Here is a 24,630-nt window from a genome sequence, read left to right on the forward strand (position 1 = left end):
GACGTGAAGTGCATCACATAGTCGAAGAGTCAAAGCGTCACCACATTTCTACATCGGCCGATTTAAAATGCAATGTTTCATTCTTGCTATAGCTAATATGCACAATTAAAGATTGTCAGTTCAGTACCTTTATTGTGCATATGTACATATGTACATATTCAACTTTTGTGATATGTACCTAAACATTCTGTGGCTTACAGCAGCGATCACCATTACGCTAAATGATATGTATGATAAATGCTAGTATCCATCTCATTAATTGGAACCTAATTAATTACAAGATTTGTTGAAAATACTCTTGCAGTTGTAAGATAAAATGTACCTAAGAAATTACTTATTTTATGCGATCCTGAACTACTTCCTTGACTCCATCCAAATCTTTGTAGGCAACATTAGATAGTTTTATAACCATGAACATTTACCTTCATTTACACACCATTTATTTACCACTTACTCGTCAGTAAGTTTTCAAGGCAGTTTAAAGGTGCATTTCATGGGAACAATGCAATGCTTAATGCAATTCCATTACACAAAGTGAAATGGCATATTGTCAATGAATGAAAAATAACCCTTTCTCATTCGTGAATAGCAAAGGCGGAGCAGCATATACCCAAAAATACGGCTCAAAGTCCAATATTATTGCCAGAGAGTCGTCATAGCACATTTTATATCAGACTTTTAATAAGGAAAACCGTTTTTTGATCAGTATAAAAAATTGCATCGTATGAAATTCACACTCAAACTAACCAAAAAACAAACAACCCGTGCAATTTTATTTCATTACGCACTTTGCACATTGGACTTTGTACTGTTTTCCGCTCATATTTTACATATTAACATATCATCACGTAATCAAGTAAATGTTGCGTGCTACACAACAAGTAAAGCAAAGTACGTAAGCAAGTTTGCAACTATTTGCAAGCAATATTATTATTAAACCCCACGAGGAGTGAAACTAAAGGTTAACATACTTTTTGCCAACCAAAATACATTACTGGCATCTTGTTAAACAAGATTTGGACTCGACTCAATAACGTTATAGCGAGACCCACTATTCAGTCAGGTAAGTGCAAAGTACAAAGTTCAGTCGTAATAATAACAACAATTGTCTGGCAATTTGCATGCTTCACATTTTGCACAAACTAAATAACAGTCAGTTGACCAGAATAAGTCGGACAGATTGGTATTCTCGCAAATTTAGTGGTATCTGCTATTTTCACTGCAAAATTTAGTGATTGAACTCAGTTTAGTGAACTGATTAGACTAAAAGCCATTCATTGAGTTGTTCATTCATTCAGTATTATACAAGAGGGATAGCAAAATAATACGAGTTATCGGGTACATAGTTCAGTTATATTAGCTTGATACGCACAATTTGTCGTGTTAAATACTTTCTGACAATAAGTTACACAATTTAGTGTGTAATAAAATTGAAAAGTTTCGAAAGCTAAAGTTTTCATTATTGTTTTTCTGTCTGTGTTTCAGTTGGGTGACAAAAATAAAAGAAACAAACGACTTTTTGACTATACATTTTTAATTCACTTGCGGAAAAATGCATCGCTTCCCCAGTTCCAAGTTGGTCTACGCAATGCAAAATGCAGTTTGCAGGAATCAAGTAGTAGTGGTTGCATCGTCAAGGTATGATTATATTAAAAATTGCAAAACCTCATTATTTTTATGGGTAATAATTTTAATATATAAGTAATTAATCTGAAATGTATTGCAGATTGGCTTCCACTTCTCCTGCAATCGACGACAAGATGAAGGCAAAGGCGGATAAAATGTCGAAAAAGGCTCCAGAGTCGAAATCATTTGCTGTTAACATGTTCCGAGGGAGTGTCGTTGCAGAACAAGTATTTCCATATCCGGACGACATCATGTCGGCTGAACAACGTGAGACGTTAGAAATGTTGGTGACACCGACGCAAAAGTTTTTCGAGGAGCAGAACGATCCTGCCAAGAATGACGAAGCCGCTAAGGTTGCGGATTCTACGATGCAAGGATTAAAAGAAATGGGAGCATTTGGTCTTCAAGTAATTAAATTGATTTTGTCGTCCTCGTCAGTCATGCAATTATTAACTGTATAATTTTTTCATGTAATTTTATTAGGTTCCAACCGACCTTAGTGGACTCGGCATGAGTAACACGCAATACGCCCGATTAGTCGAGATTGTTGGAGCGCACGACCTTGGCGTTGGAATTACCCTTGGGGCACATCAATCTATCGGATTTAAGGTATATTTAAATTAAATGCGATTAATTATTTGTATAAAATTGACCAGTGTGTTAATAATTAATTCAATTTGCACAGGGGATTTTATTGTATGGAAACCCAGAACAAAAGAAAAAGTATCTTCCTGATGTCGCTACTGGACGCAATATCGCTGCTTTTGCTCTCACCGAACCGAGCAGCGGAAGTGACGCTGGTTCCATCAAGACACGTGCGGTCCTTTCGCCAGACGGAAAACATTACGTTCTTAACGGCAACAAGCTATGGATCAGCAATGGTAATTTTTGCATGTGCAAATATTTTTTGCGATGTCTAATATTGCAATTATCTCTCCAGGCGGATTTGCCGAGATTTTCACCGTCTTCGCCCAAACGCCCGTGAAGAATGAAGCGACTGGAGTAACAAAGGAAAAAGTTACGGCTTTTATAGTGGAACGGTCGTTTGGTGGAGTTACGAATGGTCCACCAGAAAAGAAGATGGGTATTAAAGCGTCTAACACTGCCGAAGTGCATTTTGAAGAAACTAAAATTCCAGTAGAAAATGTGCTTGGCGGAGTGGGCGAGGGTTTCAAGGTGAGTTAGGGATCGGTTGGTTATTATTATTACCAATTAAATATTAATGTTAAATATAATATGGTAGGTCGCAATGAACATCTTGAACAATGGTCGCTTTGGAATGGGAGCTGCTTTGTCTGGTACAATGAGGGCTGCTATCACCAAAGCTGTGGACTTTGCCACCAATCGTGCGTAACATTTTTAAAATAGGTTCCCAAAAGGTTTATATTAATTTTACGAATAACTGACGATGCTAATCTTTCCACAGGAGTCCAATTTGGGCGTAAAATTGACACTTATGGCGGAGTTCAGGAGAAAATTGCAAGAATGGCAATGCTTCACTACGTCACAGAGTCGATGGCATACATGGTTGCTGGAAACATGGATAGAGGGTTTCAAGACTTTCAAATTGAAGCAGCTATCAGTAAGGTATGGATCATAGAAAAATGGTTAAATGTTCACTATTATTTCCGTATGTTATGAAATGATATGACGTCTCTTGTGCAGATTTTTGGTTCAGAAGCAGCGTGGCATGTCGTTGACGAAGCAATTCAAATCATGGGAGGAATGGGGTTCATGAAAGAAACGGGATTAGAACGAGTGTTGAGGGACTTGAGAATATTCAGAATATTTGAAGGCACCAATGATATTTTGAGACTATTCGTTGCTTTGACTGGTACTTATCAGAATACAACTTTTTATACACTGCTCGAACATCAATACTAACTGAAATTATATCCTTGTTAACAGGAATCCAATTTGCTGGAGCACATCTTCGTGAGCTGCAAAACGCCATGAAAAATCCTACCACGAATATGGGACTTATTTTAGGAGAGGCCACAAAAAGAGCTTTTAAATCAGTTGGTTTAGCGTCCGTTAGCAAAGAATTAGTGCCCTACGCCCACTCTAGCTTATCCGAACCCGCTGGCCTTGCATCTCAGGTAAATACACTTATAGACTACTTTAACTTCTTATGCAAGAAATTTAATTTAATTTATGAATCATTATTAGGCCGTAGCAGACATTGGAGTAGCAGTAGAAGGAGTGTTAATCAAGTTTGGAAAGAACATTATCGAGGAACAATTTTATCTAAATAGATTAGCCGAAGCCATCATCGACGCTTACTCCATGGCCGTCGTTTTGTCGAGAGCTTCCAAATCAATAGAAAGAAATCTTCCCTCCGCAGCCCATGAAACCTTAATGGCCCAAGTTTGGTGTAACGAAGCTTATGACAGAGTTCAAAATAATTTGGGTGCAATGTCCGCCCCACGAAGTCAGAAGAATTTTAAATCAATGTCTCAAATCGCAACTAATATTTGCAAAGAGGGTGGAGTAGCACATCAAAATCCACTAGGTTTCTAAATCTCTGAAACCACAATTTTTGACCGAATTAGTATAAAAATCGTCGAGAGAGCAAGAGCCCCTTGAATTAGTCTGATTTGTTACCTGTCCTCGAAACCTTGATATGTACAACCATATACATTTTGTACCACATACACCACTAAAACAATGAAGACGATTTGTGCTATATTACAACAATAATCGTATATTTTTGTGTCTTGCCATTAGCAGAATTGTATGCAAAACTGTTCAGCGTACTTATTATTACAAGTACTTCCAAAGATGAGTGTATTATCTAAAACCTTCTAATTTTTACTTTAACGCATCCCAATATTTATTTTAGCTCTCATGCATGTATTTCAAAAGCATGAATTTTAAACATTATTTATATAGGATCCATATTGTAGTGTAGACGTAATTATATGATGCGTTTTTTTAATAATGTAATAAAGAAATCATTTATTTTATGAAATGCTAATTATTTATTGCTGCAGAACTATATTTGCATTATTTAGACCATGAATATGTATTAGGGTAAATTCATGATTCATGTATGTTGTAAATTCATGATTTGTACCAAGCCAAAACACCCCAAAAAGTTCCTTGTTGGTGTCAAGCTTTGCCAAAATCTGCAGTAAACCGGGAACATGTTATTTACATGTGCACAGGCAATTGAAATGAAATAAGAGATTTTGTCGGTAAAAAAAATAAAATTAAAAGGGGCCGCAACTACCGGATAATTGCAAAATGAGTGGCAAACCTTACAAAATAGGTGAGAACGCCACCCTTGGCCGGTACTTGGTCGCAACGCGAGACATTCTCGCTGGAGAAAGCATCATTGACGAGCTTCCAATAGTCACCGGACCAATTTGCGACCAGTTAAAAATCATCCCAGGCGAAGTTGGATCTTGTCTCGTCTGTTGTGTTAAAATGTTTCAAAGCACGTACGTCTGCACCATATGTGGACTGACCTTATTTTGTTCCGAACCTTGTGGAAAGGATGAATCGCATCTCGCCCAAGAATGCAAAGTGATACAAAAATTAATGGTTCGGACCACTCTAAAATTTCCAAGTGCAAAAGAACTGCACAATTTCGTTTTGGTAATCCGTTGTTTACTGTGTCGTGTTCAATGTGAGTCGAAATGGAGTCAAATCCAGACCTTAGAGTCAAAGGTGAACGAGTTGGAGAAACTCGGCGCTTTCAAGGAGATTTCGCCTTTATTTGACCTTTTAAATTGGGAGGACTTTGATTTTGACTCGACAGAAAGTATTACAGATCTTGCGAAACATTGCCTCGGCGCTATGATTACGAATGCGTTCAGTATTTTTCTGCCTTCTTTCTCCCGACAAGGACTTTACTTCTTATCTTCGTATATGTCGCATTCATGCCGGATGAATACGGATCGACAGCTCCACCCCAAGAAGGATGGGAGGATGGTGACCAGAGCGGCGAGGCTTATCCAGGCTGGAGAACCTATAACCACATCTTATCTTGCTTGTCTTAGTGGGACGCATGAACGGTGGGTGGAGACGACGACGGGATGGAGGTTCACGTGTCGATGTGACCGATGTACAAACTCCGAACATGAAGTTGGGACGCACGTATCCACGATAAGATGTCCCCGTTGTGGAGAGCTTTCACTATGCCCTAGTGTAAAAATTAGTGGGGAAGATGGATTAAATTGGGCTTGTGTAGGTCAAAATAAGAGCTGTAATTATGGCATTGTTCAATTAAATTATGCCGACACTACGGATGAGACTTTCCCCTGGAAAATAGTGCAATATATGGAAAACATGAAGCCGAAAGATGTCAACAATTTGGACGAAGTGGAAGCATGGTTGGACAAATATTGTGACAAATGTGATGATAAGGACAGACTAATTCATAAGGATCACTGCCTCTTTATCCAGGTAAAGTTGTACCTGTTGCAATGCTATGGGCGGAATTTGGAGGGTGGGATAACTTCGTTGGATAACGTTAGACTTGTGAGAAAGTTGAATTATTGCGAAGATGTGCTCAAAATTGTGGATATCTTATTCAAAGGACTATACGAAATGAGAGGTGAGCGACAAAGTATTGGAAAATATTAAAATCATTGATATTCATGTTTTACATAATTTGTTGGATTTCAGGTGTCATCCTCTTTGAGATGTGGCTAAGTCTGAGGGAAATTCGTCAAAGACAGGAAAATTGTCAGCTAGCAAGCTATACTGACGAGAATAATCAATTTGTGGACACTTCCGACGCCAAGCTTTCCAAAATCAGTCACGATTCTGTGGAAATATTAAAGTACAGTTTTCCAGATTCACAGGAAGCATTAATGTTAGAAATTATGCAGAATTATTATTCGCAATAAAAAGTATTTTCAAATTAAATTCGAAACCTTTGCATTTTATCTTTTTGCATCATTTTGTTTCATAAAGAAATGATCACAATCGGTAAATTATTTTTAGACAAGTTGCACTTTCCCTTTGTTTTGCATTCTCAACAGCGGTAAGTATTTGTTGTTTGTTGTACCGGCAATCTCGTCACAACAAAGTTTTATATACACGAATTTTTATTGATTATACACATTTAATTTTGTATCATGATTTATAATTTAAACACTAACTTATCAATAAGTAATGATAGAAATGTTGCTAATAAGAAGCAGTTATAATAAACAGTTGTACAAAACACGTATCCATATACGCCAAGGAAGAAAGTTACGAGACGACAGAACGGAGCATAATCTGATATTTAGTAGAACTTGAGTTTTTAATTCAACAAGAATAATTATCGACATTAATTACTTAACTAGAAACTGATAAAGTATGGGTGGTGATGGTGATTCGACTGTGGGTGGCGCGGTTGTGGGGTACGGACGCTTACGCCGTGAGCTGGACGACGCTGGGTACCGAGACGTGTTACCATTGGAAGGTCTGCCCCTCGTTCAGCACATTTTTTACGACCTGACCAAAACGACGCAAAGTTTACAAAAGGCCATCAAGCAGTACTCATACTACAAAAAGGTTGGTTCAGGAATTTACTAATTTTATGGAATGCCTTATTGTAGATGCTTCCCATGAATTTAGCTTTAGCATTATTTTAAAGTGCTACACCTCAATTTAGCATATCTTTTTTTCGCAAACTTTTATATGTAACGTTTAAAAATCATACAATGCGAATAGCGGTGTTTTACACGCGAGCATTCTTAGATTTTTATAAGCTGTGTCATTTTGCAATTGTCTGACGAGTTGTTCTTAGCCATTTGGTCTGTCTCACGATACTTTTACCTTAACAGATTGATCAATAGTTCACACCTGAATTTAGGTCTAATGCCTACCAATCTGACCAATTCTCACAACATGTTCGTACGACAGTTGACGCTGTATAGTTGGGCAAATTAGTTCACATTTTATACTTTCACCACTTCCATGATTATCAGTGTAGTATTCGTTATAAAAGCGAACTTTTATTAGTACTAAAATGTTTTTCTCAAAAATTGTATCATCGGTAATCAGATAATCTCACATTACTAAATCAGATTACATGCGAATAAAAATCTCAAATTACAAGTAATCTGCCCATGTATGGTTGAGAGTATAGTTTGCTTCCTGTCCAGATTCCTGATAAGACTAATGTTGAGAATTGGCGAGCCAGACGAAACTGACAGCTTATGTCTGCCTGTCAACCTAATTCCATTTTTTGTCCTAAATAAAATATGGGATCGAACAAGTATCTTAAATAAATTCACCTGCATATTCCCCTTCAAGTGAAAATATGCATAAATGCTGGATTTATTTTATCGGTTTATCCACAATTTAATCAATACTACTAATTAGTCTAATTTTTTACACTCGCTGCCCACATAAAAGCAAAATATACGAACTGCATGGCATTCCATACCACCGTGTTCCCGACTCGTACATAATTACTTACGATGCCATGAAAAGAACACAAAAAAATGCCCGTGTCATACTAAACTAATTAGCTTTATCTTCTCGTCCATTTCATAAAAACATGAGTGAAAGGTTTTATGTCAGCCATCATTTCCGGTCAGTTTGTTCAATTATGCGTATATAGTTTCTGATTCGTCTAGACATCCTCGTATAAAAGTAGATGCATGCAATCGTAATACTCCAGCTTTTCCAGAATAATAAAGCCAAACAAGGAAATGAGCACAGCTCGCTGGGAATCATCTATTATCCTGTTGGATTTCATTGTACCATCGATTTTTATCCATTATCTAACAAAAAGAAGAATAGGCATATGGCTTGGACCTCACCACTATGGTCTTTTGTATGGTCGTTTAAATGAATGAGATGTCGAACACATAATAGTGTTGCCTAACGTCAAATCTTTTGATAACTTATCAAACTACACTGTGTACATGTCCAGCCATGTTATCTGTATTTATTTTGATAAATGTATTGGAATTCGATAATATTATGGCAAGTCCTGCATCTATATGCAGGAAAATTTCTTCACAAACTATTATTTTGAAGAGGAGAAAGTATAAAAAATGCAGTAAACTTTTATTTTTTCCGTGTTTTTGACAACTTTCACCATTACTTGTAGACAAGTAATCAAGTGGGTGTCTGAAATATTGTCACTCTTTGTCGTCGTTCTCTACTACCTAATATAATTTAAGCCTTTGATTTATCCGTCCGTGTGTGTTGGTAGGATCGATACGCGTGTGTGTTCTTTGTGTCTCAAGTCGGAAGGACACACACATCCACATTATTATTGCTTTCTCCTCGTTATCCTTCGCAAAAGTGCGTTATTTATGTTATTACTTTGGCCTGACACCACTTTACTCGCCCTACACCACCACTCGAGACAGAATCACAAGCCATGTTGATTTTGACGAAATGACATCGAATCAGGCGAGCAATGGGGTTTTTGAGAGAGTCTGATTATGGAAATAAGAAAGTGAAAGTGGTTCCAGTCGAGCTCTAGTGAGTGAGTATAAGCGTATTTGTTCCTCGCTCTTGGAGGGCTTTCATTCATTTTCTTTCTAAAAGAATTATAATAAATAATAATAACTAACACTACTGTTTTCTTTCTTTTATTGGGGAAGATTGCTTTGGAATTGGAAACCGGCGTGGGTCCATTCAAGGAAGAAAATGTTCGACTCATTCGTGAAAACAGCCACCTTCGGATGGCTGCCGTCCGAGCGTCGGAAGACTATGAAGATCGCGTTCGAGGTAAGGACGCGTTGTTATGGCAGAGTATTTTTTTGAGGGGTGTTGGTTTAATTTTTACCCAATTTGTTTTTGCAGGCATCCGAAAAAGAGTAGGAGAGTTGGAGGAGGAGAAAGTTGATTTGAAACAGCTCGTAAAACAACTTTCGCAACGGTTAGAGATTTTGACTTTTGAAAAGTCGGGAAGGAGTAAGTTGGAAGAAAAAGATCAAGTGCATGATTTCGGTAAGATATACAGACTTGAGTTTGAACTAAATATATTGAATTTTTGTGTAAAAATAGTCATATTTTGTATTCTAATAATTCTGTTAAAGATGATTCCGGAAAATCTGTACTGAAAGATAAAGAAAATTTGGAACAAGACATGGATTATGAATGCCGGCTCCCGTTCGACTTACCAGATCCGTGCCCATTTTGTGTTCGTGTGAAGAACCAAAATAATTATGATGGGGATAAAAAGGCTGCAGATTATTTTAAGGTTAGTGGAACATATAGAGCGCTTAAAGTTTTAATTGCCTGCATACTTTCTCTTCTGATTTGGTGTCATGTATATGCACATTTGCTTTGTTCAGATTACAGATTCCAGAATAGAAGCTCTCCAACTACAAATTCGTGCTCTTAAAGATGCCGAGAAGGATAAGAACCAGTTGTTGTCAAGTATGAAGTCCAAAGTGGAAAGTAGGGACCGAGAAATTGAAAAACTTCGTCAATACGTGACCATCCGACCTGGCAAGGATAATGTAGCGAATGGAATGAGTTCAGAACTATTATCCAATAACGAGTCTAAGGATTCAGAGTTACGATTAAAATCTGCTCAAATGCAATTGGACATGTTACAAAAGAGGAATATCAATTTGGAAAAGAAGTTGAAATCGTCAATATGTAAAAAGGATTTATTTCTTAAAAAATTTGTTAAAATTTGAGTCCTTATTTTTTTATAAATAATGAATTGTGCTCTTTGTTTTTGTCTAGTACAAGAACACGACGACTTCATGATGGGAAGAACAAGGACTCCAGCCGAACGAGAGCTGCTCCGTAGTCTTGCCGCATTGGACGTCGACACCTATCCCACTCATCCCGAAGCCACTTTAAATGAAAAATTGCAGAACTTGGAACAACAACTATCCAATTGTTGTAAGGAGAAAGCAGCACTTAAAGCCGCACTGGAAAAATGCGAAGCAAGACATCGCCATCATCATCAAGGAGGAACTTTGGTGGTCAGTGAAAAATCCAAATCGTCCAAAGTACCCTCGGCTGATGACTTGCCATCTTCTCCCTCAGCCACACATGACGAAGAAGGCCAAGAATCAGTCAGTGATGGAGAAGATGGGCATGGTGGCAATAGGCGAGAGTCTGCCGAAGAAAATAAACGACGGGATCAAAGACCAAGTCAAATTGTGTTCCAAAGTGACGGCGGACTGTTTCGTTATCCACCCGCAGGTCACGGAGGGAGAAGTGGGCCGGCAAGGTCTATACTTAAATCTAAAACAATGAGTGTTGTTTCGTCCAAAAAACCAAGTGTAGTTCCTGTTCCATCTTCAAAAAAATCTAATCATAAATCCCACGTTTCTTCTTCCCGTTTCAGTGCAAAAAGTAGCAATGTAGTTCCTCCAGTTCCTCCACCCAAAAAGTCATCGAATATTAGACCTCCTGGTGCCACGAGTCTACCGGATAAAAGTGTCGCTAGTGATCAAAAGTTAAATGTAGGTGCAGGAGCAGGACCTGGAATTCGTCAAACAATGCCAAGAATTACAGGGTCCAGCACTAATCCGGGATTGGATTCAATAAAGTCGTAAGTTATCTAACTAATTAATTATTTATGCATTTTATTGTATAATTTAATGATTTAGTTTTTGTTGCTAATCAGATCGCAAACATCGCAACACAAGTCGACCGCTTCTTCTGAACGCCAAAGTAAATCTGATGTTGCAGTCAGCAAACAAAATTTACAACAGGACTTGCGAAGCAAATCAAGTTTACGTCCCTCTGAACCTATTGTACTCGCTGATGATTCTGATATCGAAGAAGTAGACCAAACTGAAACAGACTCTGAGTCGGATGAATTTCTGGATAAAAAATCAATGCTTGTAAATGCATTTAGTACCCCAAAGACTCACTCTCCTTCAGGCAGACCCGGCGCAGCAATCGCAAGGTCAAAGGGAACATCGAAATCTGAAATTGGAATGGGTAGATCATCTTCAAAAGAGGCTATCGGGTTGTCGACAGAGTCATTGACGCAGCAGAGTAAAAACAAGCTGAGATCAAGTGATGAAAAGAGGTCTATGCAGCGTATCTCGTCCTCTGGGGTGACTGAACGAGACAGTGCTGCTGCAATGCAACCTTCATCACAAAGGTAATTACTTATGTTGGCAATTAAATTCTAATATATGATGCTTACAATGCTCTGCAATTAATTAATATCGTCGCTGTTAAACATAATTTGTGTGCAGATCATCGGCAGAATCGATTAATAGTGACAGTAGAGCCACTAGCCCCAGCCCATCAACCGACGGAGAAGATCGTGTTCATGATTCAGATCTTGACAGGCAAGCATTTGATGACCACAGGGACGTTCATTATGTTGAAGTCCGTACTACTCCGCTAGAGACGAATGGAAATGGGAAAGAAAAACTGGATTTTCTCTCCTCTAAATCTAAACAAGCTAGCCGTCATGGTGCCAGTCTGAAAGGAATTGAAAAGAAGCCGTCCTCAGAACGTCGAATAGAAAATGTCCAATCTCAAGATCGTGGTAGATTAAAGAAATCTCAAAGTATTCATGTGCAGGAGGGAGAAGACGAAGAAACTGAAACTAAAAGTCCACAAAAATACCAAGAGAGAGCTGAGCCCAAAAAAAGTCATCAAAGAGGAAAACATCGTGATGACGACCAAAGAGAATCCCCAGCTGCTGTTGTTTCAGATTTAAAAAAATCTGATCACAGGAAAGGTCGAACTATTACTCCGGGTTCACAGCAACAACAACAGCAAGTGTCTAAACCTTCACAAATCCGAATGGAAAGTGTGGATGAAGATGACAAATCCTTGAATGGTATAGAATCTGAAGATGACGATGAAATAATTGCATTAAAACGACCAGGGCCAGATAGACAATCGACATCAACAAGAAAATCTGACCAAATTAAATCTGACTCCACTAAAAGTTTAAAGACCACTCCGACTCTAACAGGAAAGACGAAAAGTGGAGCAGCTACAAAGTCCAGCAGATCACAAGAGAGAAGTCGAGATGAAAAAAGTCGTGAACGTGAACGAATGTCCACCGAGCAGGAGAGGGGACCTACCTCAAGTCATGATAGAACAGCCACATCCTCAGACAAGCAATCTGCTAATGGGCATGACAAGCGATCTCCTAAAGAAACGCCTATGCGTTCTCGGGACCCTACTCCTGGGAGACAAGAGGGAAGATCGGGACTCATCAGTGAACTATCATCAGATAAGACGCCGGTTTCTAAATCCCAGCACCCATTAGAAGCACAAGTTTCCAACTTACAACGAGAATTAGAAACCAAAAATGTCAAGTTGGCCAGCATGAATCAAGCCTGTGATCAACACATTAAAGAACTAGCTCATCTCAAGGCCGCCCTGCAATCTGCTGAGCAACAATTTGTCCGCTCATCATCGAAAGAATCCGGATTCGAGCAAGAATTGGAAATTCAACGTTTAAAACGACAAATTACCAATCTGCAAAAAGACCTGGAACATTTGGCAAAAGAAAGGGACGATGCTGTCGAAGAATGTAGGCGACTTTCGAGAGAAATTTCCATTGAAAAGAGCAAATCTGAGAATTACAAGTGGTCTTCACAAAATCTCCAGCCACCGTTTTCCACTCAATCTTCTTCCCGACCTCAAATTTCACAAAGGGATGAACTCGAAATGTCACGCCGACTCAGAGAACAAGCGATGCGAGAACAAGAACTAGAGCGTGAAGTTTCCCGATTAAAGTCCAACATAAACGCTTTAGAAAGAAATAAAACTGAGCTAAGAATGGAATTGGACCACAAGGACGAGCGGCTTTCCCGTTTGAGTGTGGAATTGTCTAAAACACAAAAATCTGGCCGGCCATCCGAGTACCAAAGCATTGGGCCTGGCGTTATGCCCACAACCAGCATTGCAGCCAGAGAGCAAGAACGAGAAGTTCAATATTTGAAGCGACAAAACGAATCTCTTCGGCAAGAAGTGGAGGCAAGTAGGAAGGAAAGGGATGAGGCTGTCCGAGACGCTAGGCGGCTTGCTCTTGCCACTGACCCCACCAGTGGTGTAGGAGGAGGAGTAGGAGGAGGCATGATGTCTACCGATGTTATTTATAAGAGGTACACATTACAAATGTACATGTAGATCTTGTACCATTTTAGGCAATGTAACTATATATTATTGTGATTTTAGAGCATCCATGATGGAACAACACACCTCAGTCACGTCTCAACTCCCTCAACGAGACCAATTTGAAATGGCTCGTCGCCTCAGACAACAAGCCGCTCGAGAACATGAACTTGACGACGAGATTTCTCGTCTTCGCTCATCTGTAGGAAAACTTGACCGTGACAAGGACGAAATGCGAGCTGAACTTGACCGCAAAGATGAAAAGATGGCCAGGATGAACTCAGACTTTGAAAAGCAATTGGCCGACATGTCCAAACTTCAACTCGCCTTGAAGAACACAGAGTATCAACTCGGCCACACTGGTGACACGGCACGCGAGCACGAAAGAGAAGTACAACTGCTCAAGAGGCAGATTGAGTCGTTAAGAAGAGATTTGGAGGTATCAAATAGTGAACGGGATGAAGCTGTCAAGGATTGTCGACGACTTGCTGGGGCAGTTTCTAAAGAGGAGATTGAGCGAAGAAGTTTGAATGTCGAATATGATAAAAAGAGCAAGGAGGCAGATGAGTTGAGAAAACAGGTAACAGGAAAATATGATTATTGACACGAATGTAGTTAATTTAATTAACTCGATTATGTAATTTTTCAGGTTCAAAAATATATCGAGGAAGTGCGAAGAATTGAAGACTTGTTACTTCAGAAGGTATAAACTTGTGCCTCACCAAAAACAAATTTTCTCGTGCTTTGCCCATTTCCATGCATTTCATTAATGATGCTTTCTTGCTTTCTTTTAGGAAGAAGAAATGGAAACATTGATTGAGCACTACAGAACTTTATCACTAGAAAAAAACAATTTGGAAACGCAACGAGGCACCCTCGAACGGGAAGCAACCTCCATTCGAAGCGACGTGTTGGAAACGGTGGACCTTAATATCACCATGAAGAACCAACTCGTTTCCCAAAATGCTCTGATTGTATCATACGAGCAGGAAATTGAGAGATTGACACTGGCCTTATCAACAGCGGAAAATCAGTTGGCCAATGTGACGGATAAAGATAGGAGCTCAGAGTCTGATATAAAAGCTGCGAGGGATTTGATTTACACAATGGAGACCAAAATGGATAAATTGAAATTGGATTTAGCTAATGCTGAGAGTGCTAAAGCGAAGGTGGGTTTCGTACTTGTATCAACTATGCAAATTAAATATAATTTTATATTTTTTGTTCCTAGTTGGAAGCTGAAAACCAAGAGTTGAGGAAACACATTGAGCTTTTAGAGGAGCAATTACAAATTCAGATCGAAAAGGAAAAGACACTTCAAGAATTTATCGCCAGCTTGAGGGAGAAGGAATTTGAGGTGGAAAGAAGTTCACAAGATCTCTCTACTGAAAAGGACAAACTGGCAGATCGGCTAAAATCAATGCAAACCCGAACGTGAGCGACCATTTGATTATTGTTTAACTTCAAAAACGAGCCCATAATTCATAACTTAACTTTAATTAAATTTAGTGAAGCACTGAACGACGAAGTCGCAAAATACCGATTGAGGTCGACCGAGCTTCAAAATGAGCTGGATAAAACACGAAGACAGCTTCTATCTGAGAAATCCCAACGTGAAACTGCAATCGCAGAGCTGAGACGGTATTATTTCAAGATAATTAACAAATGTGACCTGTTCTTAAATTATTAACAATGTAATTTATTGTCCTTAATACAGTGTTCAAGAGCAGCTAAATAATTCTAGTACGAATTCCTTACTAAATGCTGCATTGGCTGGAGGGACTTCTTCCAGTTCAGCGGAGGCTGGAGCTCTAGGGTCCAGATTTGGAGGAGCAGGGACCTCGTCTGGCACAGGGGCAACTGTTCTTCTTCCTCATCCTCCCACTGGCAGTGGCGGCGGGGGTGGTTTAAATACATCAGGGTCAAGTGGCGGAGATTTGCCATTTTCACCAATGTCAGAGGCTTATTTGGACTCTCCGTAAGAACGAATCATTTGAGTTATGCAAATTGTCAACCCATGTAACTATGTTTTGATCAATTTGATAATTCAGATTGGGTGCATCTACTGCCAGATCTGGCCGAGACATTGATGAAGATAAGCTGTAACCCGGTGCAAAATTTGGATATTGCCAAAATACGCTTATACATATATTAGTCCGTCCTGTGAAAAGTTGCATGTTTTTAAAGTGATTTTTACCAAATGTTTCATAATCTATTTCATAATCTCAAATTTATTTTTCCAAAAAATTCATGACATTAAACAAGTTTTTCTGAAATTTTAATATGATCCATCCTACAATTTATTTTCAGTCGCATTAGAAAAGATCAAGTATATATCGTCACTTTACATTTCAATAATTAAGCTTAATTAATTCTTTCTGAACACCATCATCACAAACTTAATTGACGAAATAATTCACAATCTGATAATTAAACATTAATTACAATTCTACTAGTGCCATGCTTCATTTATTTACCTATTGACAACTCGCAGCTCGCGTATTCCTCGAAGATGCTGAGGACTTTTCCTTCTTTCGATTACTACGTGACCGCAAGCTCCTAGTACTTACAGTGCTTCGAACATCAGAAATATCTGATCTTGAATCGGCATCTTCCGATTCAACTGGTTTGATTCGACGAGTCCGTTTTCTTGGCATATCTGATTCTTGCTCTTGTTCGTCATGGATTTGTGGTGACAACTTTGGTGGTGGAGAAGCAACTTTCTGTCGTTGCGATAAAGCTTTTTTTGAAGTTGACGGAGTCACTAAATCCACTTCCGAGTCGTGAGATTCAGACCGAAGTCCTCTACGCCGTTGTGGTCGCAAAGTAGAGTTGAGAACAGAATCGTCCCCACTCGCCGAGACATCTGCGAAACAATCTGCATCAGTCGTAGATGTGCCAGATTTTGACCGTGTCCTAACACCCCTCTTTTTAGGCTGTTCAATTATTACGACGTCCTCCTCCTCTGTCTCTTCCACGATAGAGGTTTCCATTCTATAACTGCTCGGCAGGGTACTCTCCAACATTGGACTGTGTCTCCTAGCAGTGGCAGATCGTGTCTCTATTCCTCCAACTGATGATGCTAGTTGCGATTGCGATAGAGTCGCATTCAAAACGGAAGAGTCTATCAACGAGGCTGAATCTTCATGTACAGTTGATAATTCGGGGGCAAACCCTCCAACGGTACGCTTTGCTTTACGAGTTGCTCTCACAATTGGCTCTGCCTCTGCTTTTTTGGGTCGGTTCGGTTTGACAGGGTCATTTGTCGTTGATATTTCAAATACGTTGCTAGGTTCTGCAGTTTGGTCAACCATAGAAGCATCGAGGTCTAGATGTACCGGGGTCTTGGATCTCGACCGACGCGTCGTTTTCTTGACAGTAGCCAAAGAAGGTGGACTAGCAGTATCTTCTGCTTCGTTGTCATTAATAATGATAGATTGGTCTAGTAGAGTGGGTGTCTTTCCTCGTGGAGATCGTTTGGGCGTAATATTGACATTTGGCTCAGGTGGTGGTGGTTGTTTGTCGTCTGGTGCTGGCGTCGTTGATCTTGATCGACGCGTTGTTTTCTTGACACTAGATGATGAGGACGAAGCAGCCACAGTATCCTCTTTGGTGTCAACAATGCTAACAGATTGGTCTAATAGGCTTGGCACTTTTCCTTTGGGGGACCGTTTCGGCTTTATATCTACAGTCGGCTCAGGTGGTGGTGGTTGTTGTTTATTATCGGAAGTATGTATTGGAGTCTTTGATCTCGACCTTTGCGTCGTTTTCTTTCCACTGGGTGAGGGTGGAACAGGCGCAGTATCTTCATTGGTGGCACCACTACTCACAGATTGGTCTAGGATGGGTGTGGGTGTCTTTCCTCTTGGAGAACGTTTCGGTTTTGTATCGACAATTGGCTCAGATGGTGATGGTTGTTCTTTGTTATCGGAAGAAGGTAGTGGAGTGTTCGATCTTGACCTACGCGTCGTTTTCTTTCCACTGGGTGAAGAAGATGGAATAGGCGTAGTATCTTCTGTGGTTGGTGTCTTTCCTCTTGGAGAACGCTTCGGCTTTATATTGACAGTGGGTTCAGGCGGTAGTTGTTCGTCATCTGAAGCAGGCTGTAGTAAATTACTCAATTCCGCCACTTTTTCATCTCCGGACTTACTTGCATGGGACGTGTCCATATTATCCTCAAAAGACGTAGCACCCACTTGAGATATGTTAGCACTATTAATTGCCTCATTTGCGGGATCAGAAGCACCTTCTTCCTCCTCATGGAAATCTTGGTTGGAATAATTTAAAATGCTCATCATGAGACTTGGAGAGGTCACTGTTGGCTCAACTGGGTCGATGACAATGCTGGTCTTTTCATCCTTCGTGTCGCCCTGATGTGGCGTTCCTAAATTATCCTCAAATAATTTTTTGCGAGGAGTACATGGCACTTGGGAAGGATCCTTGGGTGGAACATCAGAAATGTCTGACCCTGCGTCGGCATCTTTTGACTCAACTGGTTTGATTCGACGAGTCCGTTTTCTTGGCATATCTGATTCTCGCTCTTGTTCGTCATGAACTTCTGTTTCTGGTGAGAGTTTTGGTGGGCGAGGAGAGACCTTACGCTTTCGGGGTAAACTTGCAGCTTTTGTTACTGTAGACGGTGTAACCAAGTCCATTAGTGAATCATGAGATCCCGACCTAAGTCCTTTACGACGTGGTGTTTGCAGAGTAGAATTGAGAACAAAATCGTCCCCAGAGGCATCAAGTAATAAACTACTAGCATCATTTGCAGATGTGGCAGATTTTGACCGTGTCCTAACACTTATCTTTTTAGGTTGTTCAATTATGGAGTCCTCCTCCTCCGTCTCTTCCACTATGGAGGTTTCTATTCTGCTCGGCAGGTTACTTTCCATGATTGGGCTGCGTCTCCTTTTACGGGTTGGAGTTGCAATAGACTCAACCTCGACTGATTTGGATCGCCTTGACTTGACCGTGGGAACAGGAAGTAGGGCAGATTCGTTTGCTGTTGATATTTCGAATATGTTGCTAGATTCTGCGGTTTGCTCAATTATAGATGCATGAAGTTCGAGAGGTACTGGAGTCTTCGATCTCGATCGACGCGTCACTTTCTTGGCACTACGTGAAGAAGTTGGAGCAGCCGTGTCTTCTTTCGTGTCAACAATGCTAACAGACTGGTCCAATAAAGCTGGTGTCTTTCCTCGAGGAGACCTTTTGGGGCTAATATCGACATTCGCTTCATGTGGTGGTGGCAGTTGTTTGTCATCTGAAGCAGATACTGGAGTCTTTGATCTGGATCGACGCGTCGGCGTCGTTTTCTTGACACTAGATGATGAGGGCGGAGCAGCCACAGCATCTTCTTTGGTGTCAACCGTGCTAACAGATTGGTCGTCTAATCGAGTTGTCATTTTTCCTCTGGGGGACCGCTTCGGCTTTATATCGACAATCGACTCAAGTGGTCGTTGCTCTTCGTCATCTGAAGTAGGTTTAAGCATGTTACTCAATTCCGCAATTTCTTCATCTCCTACTTTCGAATCCATTGAAGTATCCAAAAATCTGAGCTCCATATTTCGACGAGAAGTGGAATCTCTCTTCTATATAATACAGAAATATATTGTTATAAATTTATTGTTACCCATCGATTTATTAACATTTTATCATACCTTCATAATTGAGTGTAAATTCTCTCCTCCGACAGAGCCAGTGGAGAAATATAGTGGTCGATTTGCAGAACCGATTGTGGACATGGACTGACTCAGTAAAGGTGTTTCCCCTACAATGGATATACTTTTTCTTCCCTCTTTATGATTCACCACTGGAGGTTCCAAGAAACTCTTCAAGTTGATTGGGCTCGGGCTCGGGAAATAAGATTTGTTTTCTCGGGATGTGTCCATACTATCGTCAAGAAATGAAGCATCTACGTGAGATATGTTGCCATTGATTGGCTCATTTGCTGGATTATACTCTTCATCTTCGTCCTCCTCCTCAGGAATATCATCTTCATTGGGATAATTTAAAATGCTTATCATGAGACGAGGAGCGGGTGTCGGCTCGACAGGATCGGTGACGATGCTGGTATTTCCATCCATGACACTCGTATTGCCCCGGTGTGGCGTTCGTAAAACTGACTGCAATTTCACAGCATAACGACGCAAAGGACTTAACACGCCGCCTTGTGATTCCTTCAAACGTTGAAATTGGAGAGGAAGTTTGTTATAGCGGTTTCTAACAATGCAATCTTCCTCCTCGGAAGGTCTAGGTGGCGGAGTAGATGGAACTTGACAAGGACGAATGACAATGGGTGGAATTATCGGCCGAGCTGAAATAAAAAATGATCACTTATCACTATCTTTTTCACAGATATTCATATATCTGTGTGTGTATAAACGAAAAATTATATGGTTACGTACCTATTGAAGTCGCTGACGATTTTTTATCACATTTTCGAATAAAAGCTAAAACTCCACTTGATTTTGACTGCTCGGTATCCAAAATGCTTAGCACTACCTTCTCTCTCAACATCCACCGCAGATTTTGCTCATGATTAAGTAATCTACTCTCGCAAAATTGCTTCATCCGATTGTACTGCATTTCCAGATTCTTTATGTCTCCTGTATGACAATAGACCGCGAGGAGCCAGTCGTAAAACTCGAAACTGGGAGTTTTGTTTAGAAAGTCGATCAAAACTTGGACAGCGAATGGAGGGACATGTCTCAAGGACTTGGCAATCAATTCCCCAAGGAATCCTTTTTCGTATGCAGCTAGAAAAATTTTAACAGATAATTGTTCTAGTTATAACTTTAGCTCAAATTTTGAATGATTAATAAATTTAAATTAAATTACTTGTAAAAACTGCTACGAGAAAGTCCTCGTCCCGACAGAGAGTTTTAAAAGCAGATGTGTCAAACATGGAGGAAAAAACTCCAGCACTCGTACTCATCAAGTTGACAAAAAGTCTGTAATAACATTTTCACAGCATTTTCTTAAAAACATGGTCAGGTAGGAAAGTAGCAGTAAAATAAATACACTTACTGTGACAGGACTAAAGGACAAGATCTTTTCAAGAGTTGCTTAACCGATTCTTCCATCCCAGTCGCAGTAAGAATCACGGCCACAGCACACCAGGGTAATTCGTATGAAGTTAATCGACCAGGATGCGTAAGGAAAATCATCATTTCTTCTCCATAACCCTGATCCATTAACCACAAATGGTAGACCTCCGCTTCCTCTTCGGCTGTTAGTTGCATCACAGAGAGATAATCGCCGCATAGCTTGTCCCTGTAGAAAAAAGATCGATGGGTGATTGATAACCTTATTAGTTTTTCCTACTTAATTTAGATGAACATACTTTTGCTCAGGAGTTACAACGTCGCGAATATCCAGCAAGAAATAGGCAGCGATACGGGCCACATCTTTTGGATCGATTTCATCCAAAAGAAACAAATTGAGAATGTATCCAATATGCTTTGGAGGATAGACAGGCTCATTCGGTTCAACGTGCCATTGTTCCCTCAATTCATCCTCGTCAAATGTTTCCAACAAATAATCAATCATCATTGGACGAACCTATGTAAATAGACAGAAATTCTGTATCACTTCTCCGTTCGTTTATAAATGGAATTCTCGTTTAAAAATAACAATTTACGTACACTTCTAAATTCGGGACCCAACAAGTCACAATCCTGAAGAGCTCTTTCAACATTCTTTCGTCGTTTCAAGTGATCCTCCATCATTAAGCTGATTATATCACAGTCTGACTTTTCAGGGAGAACTTGAGCATTGAACATCATTCTCAATGCTGACGAGTAGCGAACAATTTTGTTCAATCCAATTGAGAGATTATTGATAAATTCTTCGCGAACTAAATTAGAAAATATATACATTTCATTGATTGAACCAAAATTCAGTTACATTAGATTTTTATACACAAAAACTAACCTAGATAAACTTCATCTGGTCTTGTTATTGTTGTAAATATGGCACGAAGCGATTCCCACGCAAAGTTAGAATAGTAGATAAAGTGTTGCGTCTCTGGGGCAAGAAATTCTAGATGACATTGATGCAAGTGCGTCCAGTGGCTGGTTGCCACCACTCTTAAACTAAAAGTGTAGGACGAAATCCAATTCAAGATCAAATCGATGGTACATCCTACATTTGCATATCCACCGTCCAACCAAATTCCAGCCAGTTGTATGATCATTGCAGGGCGGCGATTGTCGAGAAGGGAGGAAAAAATGTAGAATCGATCTGCCATCTGAAAAAGTATATCGAATAAGTTAGCGTGTAAATATTACCCTTAGGAAAATTTCAGGGAAATTCATGAGAAATTCTCTTTCTTACCTCTTTGGGAACACTAGAGTCATAATTTTGAGGAAGGATTGGTCTTACTCCGTATGTTTTAAACATGTGCCTAATGTGGGCTGGTTGTATCATTAAATTTGTTCCGTCGTCAATCAACTTCCGAAGGAGTTTCTCTTGCACACCGAAAAACTGGAATGAGGATGTGGCCGATTGTGACAATGTAATCGCTTCTACAAAATTAAATTAGGAAACATGTTTACTTGTGCAGTAACAAAACCAATGAAATTACTATATCGAAATAGTGATATCTATTTTACCAAACGACAAGGAAGCCGGATACATATGGATGTCCAAAGTGCAATGTGGATTTCTCCATCGTTCCAAGGTTGTAGGAATAATTTGAACATCACATACTGGAATAGCACGGTATTGATCCGTAGTTTCGACAGGAATTGCAACCCAGAAAGGACATAGTTTAGTTACGTCCATGAAGCATAACGATTCTGGCATTCGGCTTGAATACCACTGATTCAAGTCGAAAACTCCAACGTAGTAAATTCCAATTCGAGCCGACTCCCAAGCGAAGAATGTCAATTGTTTGCTATTAGGTCTCGATGGAAGGTTCCAGATTTTCAGTGGTCTCACGTAAAATCGACCTTCGGCATGGTCATTGCCTTCTCCGCTGATGGCGTCGTCGAATTGGTCTTCCAGTTTGAAGGACAGTTTCTTAATGCATTGTACAAAACCCTGGAATTCATGAAAGATATATAATTTTAGTTTTCTTTAAAATTATTAATTTATATGAAGATTCAGCTAACCTTGTAGATATAGCCCAAATTTCCCAGAGCTGGCTTATCCTGAAATTCAATGCAGTATAATTCCACGTTCGAGTGGCCCATTTCCAACCCGGCCTTGCCATACATGACCCACAAATAACAGTAATTCTTGGGATCATCAACCGGCTGAGAGAAAGAGAAACCAAACACGCCGTTACATGGACGGGGTGGTATTGAGCTAGTATATCTGTACAAACAATCCATTGAAAATAATTCATTAATCATTAAGCAATTATAATATTACTATTAAAATTTATTAAACTCACACTAACTGCAACCTATCCACACGCCAAATCTGAAATCCTCCGAAATCAAATCCCACAATGAAAAGCCCAATCTGCGATACGTATTCGACTGCAGTAACGCGAACATTTCTCTGGAAAAACGTTCTAATTTTTGTCTTATCCGGGCGAGAAAAGTGATAGCTGGCAGTATTCCCTTCCCTGGTATCCAAATCGTCTTCATCCGATGCATCTGAAAACATTGAATGAAAAGATTTCATTACACTTTTGCTACACTTGAATTTGTACGTTATTTATATCAATTTACAACACTTACTCAAAACGCTCAGTCCGATTACTTTCTTCTCCCCTATCAATTGATGCCTCTTGAGAGCAATGTTTGGCTCATGTGGTGTCACAAAGACAGGTTTGTAGGGTCGTTTTACAAACACATTTTTATACTGAGCCAGACTAGAATTTGGCAATTGATCGAGGCCGAGGTCCAGAATAATTACTTGACCGCCTCGCAATCCAACCGCCACAACGCCAACCATCGCCATCATGGCTTCATTAAAGAAATGACTGTTGAATCCGGTATCTTCAAAATGGCTTATCACAGTAATACTCGTCACCTACATATACATTTTACGAGTGAATTTATTGATCGATTTACTTTTTCATCAAAATCCAATTAATTACCGCTGACGGAAGCATGACCAATTTAATGGGCTGGGCCTTCATCGGATCAAAGATGACGAACCCCCCTTCACAGTTTCGAAAGTTCAGTCCAATAACGAGTCGTGAAACTCCGTTTGTAACTCTTGGGTTGTGAAGTGTTAGTTCCGTAGCACAAGTGATGAAACAATCGTCAGGAAATTGGTACGGTTCTGGACAGACAGCGAGAGGTCCTTGCGTCATCGTGTACTCATCAGAGACCGGGAGTGGGAAGCATCGTATCACTGACTGACTGTAGGCCCAGCCCCACTCACAATCTGTAATTAATTAAAAATCATAATTAAGACTTAATCTTAATATCTAAAAAATAATTCAGTTTGTAAGTTCTTACTGTCTGATACATGTCCATTAAAATGAACTCCTGTGAGAAGGGTAGGCTTTCCAGGGATGTCCCTTGGCAGAGCATACTCATCCCCATAGCTTATCGGTGCGAGGAGACTTTCCAGATTTCCAACTTGGGACTCCATCTTCAATCTTATTGCTTATCAGCCAATGTCGAATTTATTCAAGAATTCCTCGCTTTGAGTTCAGTAAACCCAATTCCATTGATGTAAAGCTGCTGCAGCCGTACTCCCTGAGCAAATACAAAATTAACTGACTTTCAATTATTTTTACAATTGCACAGTACAATTTGTGTACACAATAATTAAACTAAAAATTAAAAACGACATAGAACTAACTTACCTGCGAGTCACAGGTGTCACAGATCGCCAAAAAAAGAGTTCTCCTTCGTAGCCCTTAGCTTAACAAAGCTTAACTCAAATTGAGTTACTCAATCAAATAATTAATTACATTAATGAACAATTAAAATCTAATAATTAAATCCAAAAGATATTTATTTACTGCAACTTTTATGTGATTCCGGTGGAAGAGCGGGCCCGCGTAACTCAAAT

At 39.7% G+C, this 24,630-nt stretch overlaps 4 protein-coding genes across 7 annotated transcripts; 3 read left to right on the forward strand and 1 right to left on the reverse strand.

The window, feature by feature from the left end:
• Positions 1–665: 665 nt before the first annotated feature.
• LOC110843829 (very long-chain specific acyl-CoA dehydrogenase, mitochondrial) lies at positions 666–4,603 on the forward strand. 2 transcript variants are annotated; one of them, XM_022089874.2, is made up of 11 exons: positions 666–1,063; positions 1,486–1,638; positions 1,727–2,033; positions 2,110–2,235; positions 2,312–2,507; positions 2,567–2,802; positions 2,870–2,972; positions 3,053–3,213; positions 3,292–3,460; positions 3,535–3,725; positions 3,796–4,603. In XM_022089874.2, exons 2-11 carry the CDS (start codon positions 1,553–1,555, stop codon positions 4,144–4,146), a joined length of 1,926 nt encoding a protein of 641 aa, XP_021945566.1. In that variant the 5' UTR covers positions 666–1,063; positions 1,486–1,552; the 3' UTR covers positions 4,147–4,603. The 2 variants fall into 2 exon arrangements, with proteins under 2 accessions (XP_021945566.1, XP_021945564.1); XM_022089872.2 differs by lacking the exon at positions 666–1,063 and adding an exon at positions 1,114–1,338.
• Positions 4,604–4,758: 155 nt separating this feature from the next.
• Positions 4,759–6,508, forward strand: LOC110842777 (SET domain-containing protein SmydA-8). The gene is made up of 2 exons (XM_035848499.1): positions 4,759–6,187; positions 6,259–6,508. The coding sequence occupies exons 1-2, from the start codon at positions 4,873–4,875 to the stop codon at positions 6,480–6,482; spliced, it is 1,539 nt and encodes a 512-aa protein (XP_035704392.1). The 5' UTR covers positions 4,759–4,872; the 3' UTR covers positions 6,483–6,508.
• A 113-nt stretch (positions 6,509–6,621) lies between these two features.
• On the forward strand, positions 6,622–15,929 carry LOC110842781 (GRIP and coiled-coil domain-containing protein 2). Of its 2 annotated transcripts, XM_022088586.2 has the most exons (16): positions 6,622–7,137; positions 9,189–9,315; positions 9,391–9,537; positions 9,627–9,790; positions 9,885–10,194; positions 10,285–10,780; positions 10,898–11,104; positions 11,180–11,665; positions 11,763–13,637; positions 13,711–14,227; positions 14,297–14,350; positions 14,442–14,816; positions 14,879–15,081; positions 15,157–15,288; positions 15,365–15,625; positions 15,699–15,929. In XM_022088586.2, exons 1-16 carry the CDS (start codon positions 6,940–6,942, stop codon positions 15,751–15,753), a joined length of 5,607 nt encoding a protein of 1,868 aa, XP_021944278.2. In that variant the 5' UTR covers positions 6,622–6,939; the 3' UTR covers positions 15,754–15,929. The 2 variants fall into 2 exon arrangements, with proteins under 2 accessions (XP_021944278.2, XP_035703040.1); XM_035847147.1 differs by having other exon boundaries at positions 10,285–11,104.
• On the reverse strand, positions 15,861–24,577 carry LOC110842782 (protein ELYS). 2 transcript variants are annotated; one of them, XM_035847146.1, is made up of 16 exons: positions 24,422–24,577; positions 24,069–24,331; positions 23,702–23,994; positions 23,340–23,634; positions 23,048–23,255; positions 22,764–22,968; positions 22,263–22,692; positions 21,985–22,175; positions 21,583–21,898; positions 21,294–21,505; positions 20,993–21,210; positions 20,677–20,922; positions 20,488–20,600; positions 20,055–20,405; positions 19,308–19,963; positions 15,861–19,238 (listed from the first exon to the last, which is right to left on the reverse strand). In XM_035847146.1, exons 2-16 carry the CDS (start codon positions 24,202–24,204, stop codon positions 16,125–16,127), a joined length of 6,984 nt encoding a protein of 2,327 aa, XP_035703039.1. In that variant the 5' UTR covers positions 24,205–24,331; positions 24,422–24,577; the 3' UTR covers positions 15,861–16,124. The 2 variants fall into 2 exon arrangements, with proteins under 2 accessions (XP_035703039.1, XP_035703037.1); XM_035847144.1 differs by having other exon boundaries at positions 24,069–24,311; positions 24,422–24,570.
• Between the last annotated feature and the right edge of the window lie 53 nt (positions 24,578–24,630).

Source organism: Folsomia candida, unplaced genomic scaffold (genome assembly GCF_002217175.1).
Source record: "Folsomia candida strain VU population unplaced genomic scaffold, ASM221717v1 Fcan01_Sc002, whole genome shotgun sequence".
Classification (NCBI taxonomy): Eukaryota; Metazoa; Arthropoda; class Collembola; order Entomobryomorpha; family Isotomidae; genus Folsomia; species Folsomia candida.